General features: G+C 46.7%; 1 protein-coding gene across 5 annotated transcripts in view; it reads left to right on the top strand.

The window, feature by feature from the left end:
• Positions 1-13,812, top strand: part of LOC127600253 (nuclear factor of activated T-cells, cytoplasmic 1-like) — a 67,959-nt gene that overhangs the window by 33,062 nt on the left and 21,085 nt on the right. For 4 of the 5 annotated variants that reach the window (XM_052064676.1, XM_052064675.1, XM_052064674.1 and 1 more), the window contains one exon: positions 13,153-13,809. The exons of the other annotated variant lie outside the window; for it this stretch is intronic. In XM_052064676.1, the coding sequence (XP_051920636.1) occupies positions 13,153-13,809 (657 nt within the window). The remainder of the gene's footprint in view (positions 1-13,152; positions 13,810-13,812) is intronic. 5 annotated transcript variants of the gene reach the window in all.

The following is a 13,812-nucleotide window of genomic DNA, read 5'->3' as shown; positions in this document are numbered from 1 at the left end:
ACACCTCTGTGGCACAGATGCGAGTGAAACGAGTTATTTTCCATTCTGGTCTTGCTGTCTTGTTTTTCTTGATTGCTTATGCAAATATGAGCATCGCCTATTTTAACTGGCTATGTTAGAGAGTCCTTCGTTCTGCTTATGCTCCTTATTCTTCCGACCACCTCAACAATATTTATTGACCTTGTTGATGTTCATACACTTTTCATTAACTTTTCAAATATCTGATTTGAATGTTCATCAATAACAGTAAGAACAAATTAGTATAACATGCAGACTGTGGTTAAACACAATAATAATTTACTGTTTAAGCATCAGCTTTCAGAAAGATAATCATGTAATAGCATTCTCCTTTCTTTCAAAATGTATCGTAATTTCCGGATTATAAACCGCACCCACTAAATTTTTAAAGGAAATAACATTTTGTACACACATAAGCCGCACGTGCCCATATTGTAACATGAAATATTTATAAAGAAATACTGTACACAGGTGGCCGTTAGGAAAAATCTTTATATAGGCCGCTTCATTAAATAAGTCGCAGAGTTGAAAGCATGTCACAAGTCTTAGCTTGTAGTCCGGAAATTTCGGTACAAGCCACATTCAGCCCTTGGATCCGCCGCGTATTTTCCATTGAGCCAAGCCTTTCTTGGCACTCAGAGACACATGCAAATTATTACATTACATTATGTAAATGCAATTCAAGAAATAAATTGACAACAATTTGAATAGGCAAAGGAAATGGCACTGTTTTAAAGAGGCCTGTTTTTAGTTGCGATTGGAAGTGGGTGGCTGAATCCTTGCTTCCGAGTTGAGTTTGACTACTCTACTCCCCATGGTGGTGAGACGGCCAGAGTGGACAGACAAGGGAATGAAGAAAGAGGATCTTAAGGTGCGGGAGGCAAGTAAGACATGAAGAAATCCGGCACTTATGCAGGGGCAAGTTTGTGGATAGCATTGAATGCAAGAAGGATCATTTTGAATCATATGTGGAACTGAACTGAGATCCAGTGAAGTTGTTGGAGGATTGGGGTGATGTGTTGGATGGTGAGAGTTCAGCTTATTATGCGGGCAGTGGAATTTTGGACCAGGTGAATTTTTTGGAGGGATTTGTGAGGGAGGCCGAAAAGGAGAGAGTCGCAATAATCCAGACATAATGTGACAAAACTGTAGACAATGATGTCAAGTTAATGGATTTGTTGAGGGTCCGGGTGGGGGCGAAGGAGGTTGATGTTTCATAGATGGACGAAGGTAAACCAACAAATGTAATTGATGTGGGATTGGAAGGATAAGACTCTTAACCTGGAGGAAGATGAAACAGCTTTTTTGTTTTATTTTTTTTCGATGGGAAGAGAAAAGCTGTAACTTTTGGAGAGAGTTGGCACACTTAAAGTGCCAGAGGAAAGAATGGATTTGAAGGACTTGAGTTGGAGGAACTGAATGTGGCCAAATAGGTAAGATCCGAACCAGCCAACAGAGTGCGGGTGATGCTGATAAAAGAGTGTCTATTGAGGAGGATGGTGTGAAAGTGGTATTGAAAGCTGCACTCTGGTCGAGGAGGGCGAGGGTGTTGAGATGTCCAGAATCAGGAGCAGGTCAGCAGTAATTTTGATGAGCGCTGTTCTGTTTCAGTGCTATGAAGTGGGTGGAAACCTGACTATTCAAACAGGTGATTGAGTTGGAATGTTGTTGAGCGGAAACTGTTTTTTCAAGGATGTTCTAAATGAAGGGTAGACCTACTGTACACTGGCGTTGCAGTGGGTTTTGTCCTTGCCAATGTTTTCCTTATTGTGTCAGATATAATGAGTGCCCATTTCACATTTTCTGAGTCAATTTTAATTATTTTTTTAAAATAAATGTGATCAGGTTGTCGATTCATTCATGAGAGGATGATCAGTGGGAACCCAATGCCGAGAGAGTCAAAAAAAACATTTTTTTAAGAGTGATGGATCAGAATGTTATGAAGTCAAATGCTGTAATGAGGCAGGTCATCAGAGTTGGAAAAGTTGTGTCGGTGAGTCAGTCGGGGTCATTCCGAGATGTGAGAGTGAATTTCACTGTATATGAGAGGAGAAAGTTGTCAGGAGTTCATCAGTTCTAAATTCATAGGGGTTGATAACAGAGCAGCAGATTAAATCATGTAAAAAAAATCACCTTTAGGTTTAAGGGAATGGTAAACAGCAGCACTGCTTGCTGGAGTGGGAACGGAGAGCTTGCAGACAATAGATCTAAACGTTCTATTGAAAGTCGTGGCTCTTAGCAAAACTTTCAAAGTCTTGCGGTGAATTTTTATAAGGCCTCCGCATCGGCCAGAGCCGCGATTTTGACAGATGTAAATAAACCTGCCTGAGGGGATTGAATCAACTACAAAAAGTCCTTTGGTTATTTCCATGTCTCGGTCAAGAGAAGATCACTAAGAGAAAGTCAAGCTTACTATCACTGATAAGGTCCTGGATACGATGTTCCTTGATTGTCAGTGAGCGGATGTTGAGCAGAGCAAAGTTGAGTGAGGTGTTGTTGGTGATGGTGTGTGTGTCAGCCGGCCGAGCTAAGCTTGCTGACACGCTGTGCTTGACAGGCTGGCTGGTGGAGCGAGGGGGGTGATGAGTGCAGGACCAGATGGACCATACTGGCGCTGAACTGTCACGGCAGAATTTGGAGGTGGAAAGCTGCCTGCGCAGGTCCAGGCAGGTGATAGCCCAGCCAGTTTAGGTGAACAATCAAATACCGTACTGAAGTAAGCCCACCACTGGCAGGTGAATAGGCAGGAGCAAACAGGCGCGGACGACCCAGATGTATGTCATAGCATCCCACATTGTGGGTGTGGTCTCAAGGAGCGTTGACGGCCAGTGAGACACCACATGGAGCGTCAAACTGGGAGAGAAGGTGAGTAAACAGTGTTGACTGACAAACTGTCGCGCAGCTTCAGAAAATACTTCAGGAGCGATCAATTATATTGTCCGATTGGGTCAGAATGCCAGAAAATATAGGAGCCTGGAAAGTTGAAATGTTTAAAACGCTAAGTGTTTTAGAAGGTCACCGGTGAGCAGCAGCAGCCAGTTGTGCCATCGTTCACTCGACTCGGAAGTGAATTAAAACCTCTAAAAACGGCATTAATCTTTGTTTTGGCAGCATGGCTGGAAATGTTTACCTTGGATTTTTTTTCGATTTGCACCATCCACAACATTAGATACACAATGTAAATAAACCCATGTGCAAATAATTCCATTATGGTTTGAAAAAATATAAATACAATTCAAAATCATAACTGTTATGCTTGGCTTTATGGGCGGCCCGGTGGTCCAGTGGTTTGCGCGTCAATGTCACAGTGGAGACGTACGGGGTTCAATTCCAGCTGCGGCTTCTCTGTGTGGAATTTGCTTGTTCTCCCCGGGCCTGCGTGGGTTTTGTCTGGGTACTCCGGTTTCCTCCCACTTTCCAAAAAACATGCACGGCAGGCTGATTGAACACTCTAAATTGTCCCTAGGTGTGAGTGTGAGTGTGGATGGCTGTTTGTCTGTGTGCCCTGTGATTGGCTGGCAACCGGTTCAAGGTGTCCCCCACCTACTGCCCAAAGACATCTGGGATAGGCTCCAGCGCCCCCCGCGACCCTTGTGAGTATAAGCTTGGCTTTATTTCTACACTAAATTGTCCATCTGTGTGAATGTGAGTATGAATGGTTTTTGTCTCTTTGTTCTCTGTGATTAGCTGGCCGCCAGTTCAGGGCGTCCTCTGCATCTTGGCCAGTGACAGGAGATGGGTTCCAGCACGCCAGTGACCCTTGAGAGGATTAGTGGTTCCGAAAATGGATGGATGGATACATGAATAATAATCTCGGTTGTGGCCCTCCTGCGTGGAGTTTGCATATTCTCCCCATGGTTTGTTTTGTTAGTTTCATCATTCTTGATCAAGGCAGAATTTCTGCGATAGCCTTTGCATTGAATGTCATTAGATTGTGAGTGTGTCCCTAATATTGTGGCCGTCAAGTATATATTCAAGGAAAAGATCACATCGCATCTTTAGTTAGCTAAGGAGATTTTGTTTTGTTTTTTATTCGAGCGCTTCCAATCATTCTTGCGCGACGTGTTGATCCTCAAATAAAAACCAGTTATAGACCAACCACACTGGAGAACAGATGCCAAAAATGCCTGCCAGCAACCAAAGCATGAGCTTCTCGGAACCCCTTTATTTTTTACAGGCTGTTCAAAGATGCCTTTGTAATATCAAACTATTCTTAAGACAAACTTGTGCCCAGTGTATTGGTTGGTGGTTAGAGCTAAACGGAGTAACATGTCTTCTGATAAATAGAGGAAAATTGATCGGGCACGAATTGTTCTCAGTGATGAGACGTTTGAGCTGTAGACTGTTATGTCTATAGCCCTCTTCCTCAACTGGCGGACCGCGATCCACGACCGGATCGCCGACCTCCTCGGTCCGGACCTCCTCTGTCCGGACCCTCGGCAAATTGTATAAAATAATTTATAAATGGATTTTTACGTTATACATTTTATATTTGTGGACTATAATCTGCGCATTACCACGATCGCTTGTTAAATTTATCCGTTGTATTCTTTGCGTGCACTAACAGATGTAATGCAGGGGACCGCGGCAGCGCGACTTTGTGTGTATAATATTTGACTCACTCGAGACCCTGCCTGAGCAGGGCATGTCGGCGATAACGATGCGCTGATTGGCTCCTCTGAACTTAAGGTGTCCATCCATCCATCCATCCATCCATCATCTACCGCTTATCCGGGGCCGGGTCGCGGGGGCATCAGCTTTAGCAGGGAAGCCCAGACTTCCCTCTCCCTAGCTACTTCTTCCAGCTCTCCCCGGGGGATCCCGAGTCGTTCCCAGGCAAGCTGGGTGACATAGTCTCTCCAGCGTGTCCTGGGTCTTCCTCGGGGTCTCCTCCCGGTGGGACATGACCGGAACACCTCACCGGGGAGGCGCTCAGGAGGCATCCGAATCAGATGCCCAAGCCACCTCATCTGGCTCCTCTCGATGTGGAGGAGAAGCGGCTCGACTCTGAGCCCCTCCCGGATGACTGAGCTTCTCACCTTATCTCTAAGGGGGAGCCCGGACACCCTGCGGAGAAAACTGATTTCAGCCGCTTGTATCCGGGATCTCGTTCTTTCGGTCACGACCCATAGCTCGTGACCATAGGTGAGGGTTGGGACGTAGATCGACCGGTAAATTGAGAGCTTCGCCCTTTGGCTCAGCTGCTTCTTCACCACGACAGACCGATACAACGTCCGCATCACAGCAGACGCTGCACCGATCCGCCTGTCGATCTCCCGCTCCCTCCTACCCCCACTCGTGAACAAGACCCCAAGATACTTGAACTCCTCCACTTGGGGTAAGATCTCCTCCCCGACCCGGAGGGGGCACTCCACCCTTTTCCGACTGAGGACCATGGTTTCAGATTTGGAGGTGCTGATTTTCATCCCAACCGCTTCACACTCGGCTGCGAAACGCTCCAGTGAGAGTTGGAGAGCCCCGTTTGAAGGAGCCAACAGCACCACATCATCTGCAAAAAGCAGGGATGTAATACTGAGGCCCCCAAAACGGACCCCCCTCAACGCTTCGGCTGCGCCTAGAAATTCTGTCCATAAAGGTTATGAACAGAATCGGCGACAAAGGGCAGCCTTGGCGGAGTCCTACCCCCACTGGAAACGATTCCGACTTACTGCCGGCAATGCGAACCAAACTCTGACATCGGTGGTATAGTGACCGAACAGCCCGTATCAGGGGGTTCGGTACCCCATACCCACGAAGCACCCCCCAAAAGAACTCCCCGAGGGACACGGTCAAACGCCTTCTCCAAGTCCACAAAACACATGTAGACTGGTTGGGCGAATTCCCACATACCCTCAAGGACCCTGCTAAGGGTGTAGAGCTGGTCCACTGTTCCACGGCCGGGACGAAAACCACACTGCTCCTCCTCAATCTGAGGCTCGACTTCCTGACGGACCCTCCTCTCCAGCACCCCTGAATAGACCTTACCAGGGAGGCTGAGGAGTGTGATCCCTCTGTAGTTGGAACACACCCTCAGGTCCCCCTTTTTAAAAAGAGGGACTACCACCCCGGTCTGCCAATCCAGAGGCACTCTCCCTGTTGACCACGCGATGTTGCAGAGGCGTGTCAACCAGGACAGCCCCACAACATCCAGAGCCTTGAGGAACTCCGGGCGGATCTCATCCACCCCTGGGGCCTAGCCACCGAGGAGCTTTTTAACCACATCGGTGACTTCAACCACAGAGATAGGAGAGCCCACCTCAGAGTCCCCAGGCTCTGCTTCCTCCAAGGAAGGCGTGTTGGTGGAGTTGAGGAGGTCTTCGAAGTACTCTGCCCACCGGTTCACAACGTCTCGAGTCGAAGTCAGCAGCGCCCCATCCCCACTGTACACAGTGTTAGTGGTGCACTGCTTCCCCCTCCTGAGACGTCGGATGGTGGACCAGAATTTCCTTGAAGCCGTCCGGAAGTCGGCTTCCATGGCCTCACCGAACTCTTCCCACGCTCGGGTTTTTGCCTCGGCGACCACCGAAGCCGCGGTCCGCTTGGCCAGTCGATACCCGTCAGCTGTCTCTGGGGTCCCACAGGCCATAAAGGCTCGATAGGACTCCTTCTTCAGCTTGACGGCATCCCTTACTGCTGGTGGACACCAGCGAGTACGGGGGTTGCCGCCACGACAGGCACCAACCACCTTACGGCCACAACTCAGATTGGCCGCCTCAACAATAGAGGCACGGAACATGGTCCACTCGGGCTCAATGTCCCCCGCCTCCCCCGGAACATGGGAAAAGCTCTGTGAGGTGGGAGTTGAAACTGCTTCTGACAGGGGATTCCGCCAGACGCTCCCAACAAACCCTCACTATACGTTTGGGTCTGCCAGGACGGACCGGCATCTTCCCCCACCATCGGAGCCTACTCACCACCAGGTGGTGATCAGTTGACAGCTCCGCCCCTCTCTTCACCCGAGTGTCCAGAACATGCGGCCGCAAATCCGATGATACAACTACAAAGTCGATCATCGAACTGCGGCCTAGGGTGTCCTGGTGCCAAGTGTACATATGGACACCCTTATGTTTGAACAAGGTGTTCGTTATGGACAATCCGTGACGAGCACAGAAGTCCAATAACAAAACACCACTCGGGTTCTGATCGGGGGGGCCGTTTCTCCCAATCACGCCCCTCCAGGTATCACTGTCATTGCCCACGTGAGCATTGAAGTCCCCCAGCAGAACAATGGAGTCCCCAGCAGGAGTACTCTCCAGCACACCCTCCAAGGACTCCAAAAAGGGTGGGTATGCTGAGCTGCTGTTTGGTGCATATGCACAAACAACAGTCAGGACCCGTCCACCCACCCGAAGGCGGAGGGAGGCAACCCTCTCGTCTACCGGTGTGAACCCCAATGTACAGGCACTGAGCCGGGGGGCAATGAGTATGCCCACACCTGCTCTGCGCCTCTCACCGTGAGCAACTCCAGAGTGGAAGAGAGTCCAACCCCTCTCGAGAGAACTGGTACCAGAACCCAGGCTGTGTGTGGAGGCAAGTCCGACTATATCCAGTCGGAAATTCTCTGCCTCACACACCAGCTCGGGCTCCTTCCCTGCCAGAGAGGTGACATTCCATGTCCCAAGAGCTAGCTTCTGCAGCCGAGGATTGGACCGCCAGGGTCCCCGCCTTTGGCTGCCGCCCAGCTCACATTGCACCCGACCCCTTTGCCCCCTCTCATGGGTGGTGAGCCCATGGGAAGGGGGACCCACGTTGCCTCTTCGGGCTGTGCCCGGCCGGGCCCCATGGGTGTAAGCCCGGCCACCAGGCGCCTGCCAACGAGCCCCACCTCCAGGCCTGGCTCCAGAGGGGGGCCCCGGTGACCCGCGTCCGGGCAAGGGAAACCTAGATCCATTTATTGCAATCATCATTGGGGTCTTTTGAGCCGTGCTTTGTCTGGCCCCTCACCTAGAACCTGTTTGCCATGGGTGACCCTGCCAGGGGCATAAAGCCCCAGACAACTTAGCTTCTAGGATCATTGGAACACACAAACCCCTCCACCACGGTAAGGTGACGACTCACGGAGGGGAACTTAAGGTGTGTCCATACATAACCGTAAGCATATACGATGCGCTGATTGGCTCCTCTGAACTTAAGGTGTGTCCATACATAAGCGTCAGCACCCATTCAAAATGGATGATTGTGTCAGGAAACAGACGCATGCGCGACGCCACATTGTGCTCACAGCTTCAGCCCAGGCGAGCCGCACACAGACAATTAGACAAAACGAATCGCGGGAGGTTTCGATTGTGTGCAGTTCTGCTGCCGTCTACTTTGCAGCTGTTTAATAGTAGAACACCGCAACATGGTAAATGAACATCCAATGGCGTCCTCAAATAATATTTGCATGCCTCAGACATTGCATTCACCTATAGTGGAAGAAAAGCACTGCACATTCCTGTGCTCCCTTGTGTCAGTATTTAAAATGGTTCTTAACTCCTCTTCTGATATATTTTTTAAGTGATTTCAGAAGGGATGTGAAAAGGGGAATTGTACAAATGAAAATGATATTTTTGTTTTTATGTTTAGTATCTATTTTGGTAAAATTTGTATTTTGTTTTGTTTTTGTTAAATTAATGGGAAAATTACAACTACTGTTTAACAAAGTTAAAATAGAAATAGCCCTTTTAGGGAAATAAGACATTTTTATTATTAAGCAGGCACAACTTAACAAAATAAAAGAGTTCCTGTGCCTCAACACAATACCCCTCATTATTTGCTGTGTACTGGCAAAGTGAATAATTGTTATTTTCATGCACCGCATTATTGGTTGGTTGTGAGGAGTGTTGATTTGTATAAGCTTAGCTTGACCATACTAAATGGGCATATTGCCCTGCTCCCCATGACCGTTGTGCATGGGACCGGACCTAGGTCTTTAAAAAAAAAAAAAGTGGACCGACAGCATTTCTAGTTGAGGACCACTGGTCTATAGCATTGGTCGTCGTAAGACACCCAATTATAGAAGGTGATCTACTAATTTACAGATGATTTTTCATGTTGCGGAAGGAGTCCTGTTATGCAAATACATGAATTTAGCTTTGTGCCTGAGAGGCAGGTGCGAACAAGGTGTGAAGCGGTACCAGCATCGTGCAGGCAAATTGAGAGGCAGTGGGGAGCACTTTTCCACTCGTGTAAATATTTTTTAAACGGCAACAAAAATGAATGCAAAATACTGTCTTAATCACCAGTGCAATTGCGGAGCTTCTGAATGATCCAAAGGCTGACTTAGAGCCAGCCAGAAGGAGCCTTGCCAATTCACCAATGACAAAACCCATTTCAACTCTGCACTTTGTGCATCTGGATCATTTCAGCGCGTTGTTTTCCATTGGTGGTGGCCCCTCTCAATTTTCTCAGTTTGGCGAGTTTGCTGTCCCAAGGTTTAAACACAATGTTACGCCAGATAGGCACATACCTGTACATTCAATTGCCCTGCACTCATGGAAAGTTAAATTAAAATGAAAAAAAAAAAACAACACTATGAAGTTTCTGGATTTCCCCAAATTATATCTTGTTCTTTGCCCCTTCATGACTGCTATCCATTGGCTATGCTTTGGTTCCTCTTTTGGTCGCCTGTCGAATCCTGGCCCTTTCCTTCGCCTTCTGTTGTGGCACCCTCGTGAGCAACAGCTGCCTACCATTGTAAAAGCATTGTAAAAGCATTGTAAAAGTGTTTACTCAAAGTAACAATCCATATTATCTCCTGCCAAAGTGGCAATGTTTATGTTTGGTGCAGTGCATTGTGGGATGGGTCACATGAGCTCTTTATAGCTCTGACTGCACTACTTGTTCATTTGAGTGTCATCACAACAAATGAATGCACGACCAGAAACAACAGCCTGCCTGTATAAAACAATACATATATCAATAAAAAAGATCCCAAGGGTGGATTATAACTGCAGCAAAGCATGCTGGGAAGGAATGGAAATTCTCTAACCACTTGTTGCAAAGCCCCGGGGGACATAAACATACTAATCCCGTAGAAAAGGCCACGTGATTTATTGTTTTCCAGACATACATTAATCTTCCTATTTAGCTGTTTTGACCATTGACTAATTTGCATGCATTTGTATCACGTTCTTGCGCGGGTTTCGTTCAAGTACCGGTAATTGCCGCACACGCTGTCAAGTGTTCGTGGCCAGTAAATCTTGTCAATGTTGTCACACGCATGGAAAAAATAAATACATAAAAGATAAGTTAGTGTCAGTCTGCGCATAGTGCACTGGAAAATGAGTCAATTGGTGTTAAGAAGAGCACACACAGGAAGTACCGTGTGAGCTGCCTAAAATGCAGATTAATAGCATTTGATAAATCTGCCTTGATATGTGTTAACTTTATCACCTCATATTGTCCACATTTATGTATTGGTCCCTTTTTTGCACATTTTATTTATTTATGTTCTCATATTTGCTCAAATAAACACTGACAATGATATTGTAGGCACAGTCAGTTGTTTTGATTTTTGAAACGCAAAATATCAAACCTTCACAGGAATGTATTGAATCGATCTATACCGTGATTTTTTTTTGTATTCTTGCTGACCTAGTTCTTGTCGGAGGTACGGAACCCGACAAGTTTCACATGTATAGTCACAAAAAACATCGTACTTGAAAAAATAAAATTAATTTTTGTGATGTCATGAATCAGATGAGAAAAGTGAACGGAACAGACATGCACAGTGACTTTATATCAATTAATTTTCTTAGATTTCTCCATCTTTTACTTATCTTGGGTTGAAAATCTGGAGAGTGCCTATCCAATCTACTTGCTGACATGGTAGGTGCTCACAAACGTCTCTGAAGGTTGATCACCGAAATTGTACGTCTAAAGAAAGAGGTTGTGGTGTCGGGAGGCAATATAACAAAGCCAGAGTCGAGGCAAACACTGTATTTTCTTATCAAGCTATTTAACAGCACAACACTAATTCGTACAACTCACAATGTCTGCCACTACAGAACTCCTCTCCTTCCTTTTTCATCTCAAGAGTATTTTTATAGCACGGCTGCTACCTAATGTACAGTCAGAGAACATAACAGAAGTGACACACATTTTGTGAGACAAGTAACATACATTTCCATCGGACATTTGTAATTTATTTTCCCAAGCCATGCAAAGCCGCAACTTAAGGATGAAAGAGCCGCATGCGGCGCCGAAGCCGCAGGTTGCCGACCTCTGGGTTAGACTGAACCACTGAGCATATTCATAAACGATCGCAATCTTAGTATATCACGTGAAACACACCCACCAACGTGTGCAATTTATGACAGTGAACATGCAAATTACCACCAGCTATTTATGATCTTTGTAAATCAAGAGAATGGACACTGATAAAAATAGAGGGGGGAAAAAAACAAAACAAACAAACAAAAATGTGCAAGCCATCAGCTGTCTTTGGGCCATAACCCACAGGTTTAGGGGTAGGAAATAAAAGTCAGATGAGGTTGGACATTTCTGAGGAATCTGTTTTCTGAACATTCACATGAAGTGAAAAGGAAATGTATGCGTGGATTACGTTTTGGAGAGATATGTTAGGTTTATATCGGATATGACATGTTTGCATGGGACTTCCACAAGACATGCCACTGGAACCCACCCTTCATTTAAATGTTGCACAGGTCTCAGCGTTGCTAGTCTGATCCATACCTTTGCCTTAACTTCATTTAACAAAACGTAATCCGTGACCCAATACTCCCTTACCTTTTCAACACAACTGCAGCAGATGATTCCATTGAAATGAGAGCCAAGTGAGGCAGTGCCAAAAGGAAAATGACAGTGTGACAGTAGAGTGGCCCATGTGCGGTTTATGTTATTCCCGAGGCATGACAGAGGAGGCCCTTGAATCATGGGACTTGCCTTACGATGCTCTCCAGACAACCTGTTCCCTGAGCTCCCAAAGCAGACAGGACTGACGTAAATGGTCTCCCTGCTTTGTTATCACCGCACCACAGCAGCTAATGTCTCATCTGACTTTTGATGTATTGCAGTTTAATTCCCTGACACGCAATTTTTATTTGTACACATGAAAAACAACGTGAGTTTAACTTGTATTTATATTGACATCATTCTCGCTTCAATTGAATGTCACTGCTGTTTTAACAGAACTTTTCTAATCATTGGCATCAATCAATTTAAACTGTATTAAGGAGTAGTTGTATCATCTATTATGAATCCGAATTTATACATTTTAGTGTTCACTCTATCATATTAATCATTGCGAGTGGTGGGTACATGGTAATGTATGCAAAGACTCACCCCAGATTGTTTTTGTCTAATGAGGAGACTTCTCCTCGGTCGGTCGGCTTTCCTTCTCTCTTTCTCATCCTCTCGTCCTCTCAACCCAAACCTAGAAACTGAAGCTTTGTTTGTAACTGATAGAGACCGAGGAGGCCCAAACACAGCAATAAAAAGAAAATGTATCCTGTGTCCTGTCTCCTGTGTCCTGACTGAAGAGAAGCATGTGATACCTGTCAGTCAGAAAGCATCAGGAAACACTGCAGACAGCCTGTGCTGGAATGGAAGTTCCAGAGACAGGATGATCAAGTGGGGTCACTGCACTCTCTTGCATTTGGCAAGGCCCGAAGCCTCCTGAAACCAAAGGCACAACTCCTTGGCCACTTAAGAAACCCAGACAGCCCGATCCAAATCCAATCATCTCCTTTTTTTTGTAGTATTATTTGGTCCTAAGAGAAATAATTGATTCTAGAGTGCAGAGAAAAGTAAAGGGCCTGTGGTTCCTCTTCATGCAGGAACAACCTTCGGACTTAAAGTTGAGTTTTATTGGAGATCAGAGCTGGAGGAGAGTCCAAAGAAAATAGGTCTTATTCATTATTCGAACCAGCTGTGGTTTTCCACTATGATGACTCATCCATTTTTCTTTTCCCCCCTATTCTTTGCCTTTTTTCATGATAGAGTATCAAAGTTTTCTCACTGAAACACTGAGCCATAATCACCGGTTGTTTGTTTGGATTACGAGCAGCACAGCGGCCACGAGTGTGCGTGTCCATTGATTTACTCATTCTCCCTCATGCAAGCATTGTGCCACATGGATGCCTCTGCACATTTTTAATATGTCCGTCTTTCTTTCTACTTTTCCCACTTCAGTGCCGATGATAAAGACAGAACCCAGTGATGAATATGATTCTTTGGGGACTTCAGTACTGCCAATGCATTCAAAGCCCTATTTCGGTCATCCCAGACTTAATCCCATCATGCCTATTGCTGAACATGATGCTTGTCTGGCTGGTGCCTACCCTCCCTGCCCTTCTCTCAATGCTGCCATACCATCATCGTCCCCCAATTCCAGCCCAACCCTGCATGACCTCTCCCCCGTCGCATTTAGCAAGTGCCTCCCGAATAGCCCCACCCATGCAGCACCTTCAAGTCAGATGGTGACAACCTTCCAGGAGAATGGCAGGCCAGTCCTGACCCATCCAGCATCTCCTGACCATGGCTCTCCCCTAGCTATGCTCCAAACTCAAGGAAGTCCCAGTCACCTCAACAGCCCGGGACCCCATGGATTCCACCCTGTTTACGCCAATAGCAGCCCTTCCTCCTCCCCAGCCTCCCATGCTTCGACTCCCAGTGGGTCTGCAGAGAGTCCATTTATTCAAGCCTACAGTCCCACCCAGGCTCAGGCAGCAGCCACCTCAGCCCAGGCTGGAGGCAATTCACCCAGCCTGCTTCATGAGGAATCAAGTCCACCTGCCATCACCGTCAAACAGGAACCTCAAGAACTGGACCAGATGTACCTAGATGATGGTG

The sequence above is a fragment of the Hippocampus zosterae genome, chromosome 5 (genome assembly GCF_025434085.1).
Source record: "Hippocampus zosterae strain Florida chromosome 5, ASM2543408v3, whole genome shotgun sequence".
Lineage (NCBI taxonomy): Eukaryota > Metazoa > Chordata > Actinopteri > Syngnathiformes > Syngnathidae > Hippocampus > Hippocampus zosterae.
The sequence above is the reverse complement of the archived record's forward strand: the minus strand, read 5'-3'. Positions and strand labels throughout refer to the sequence as shown.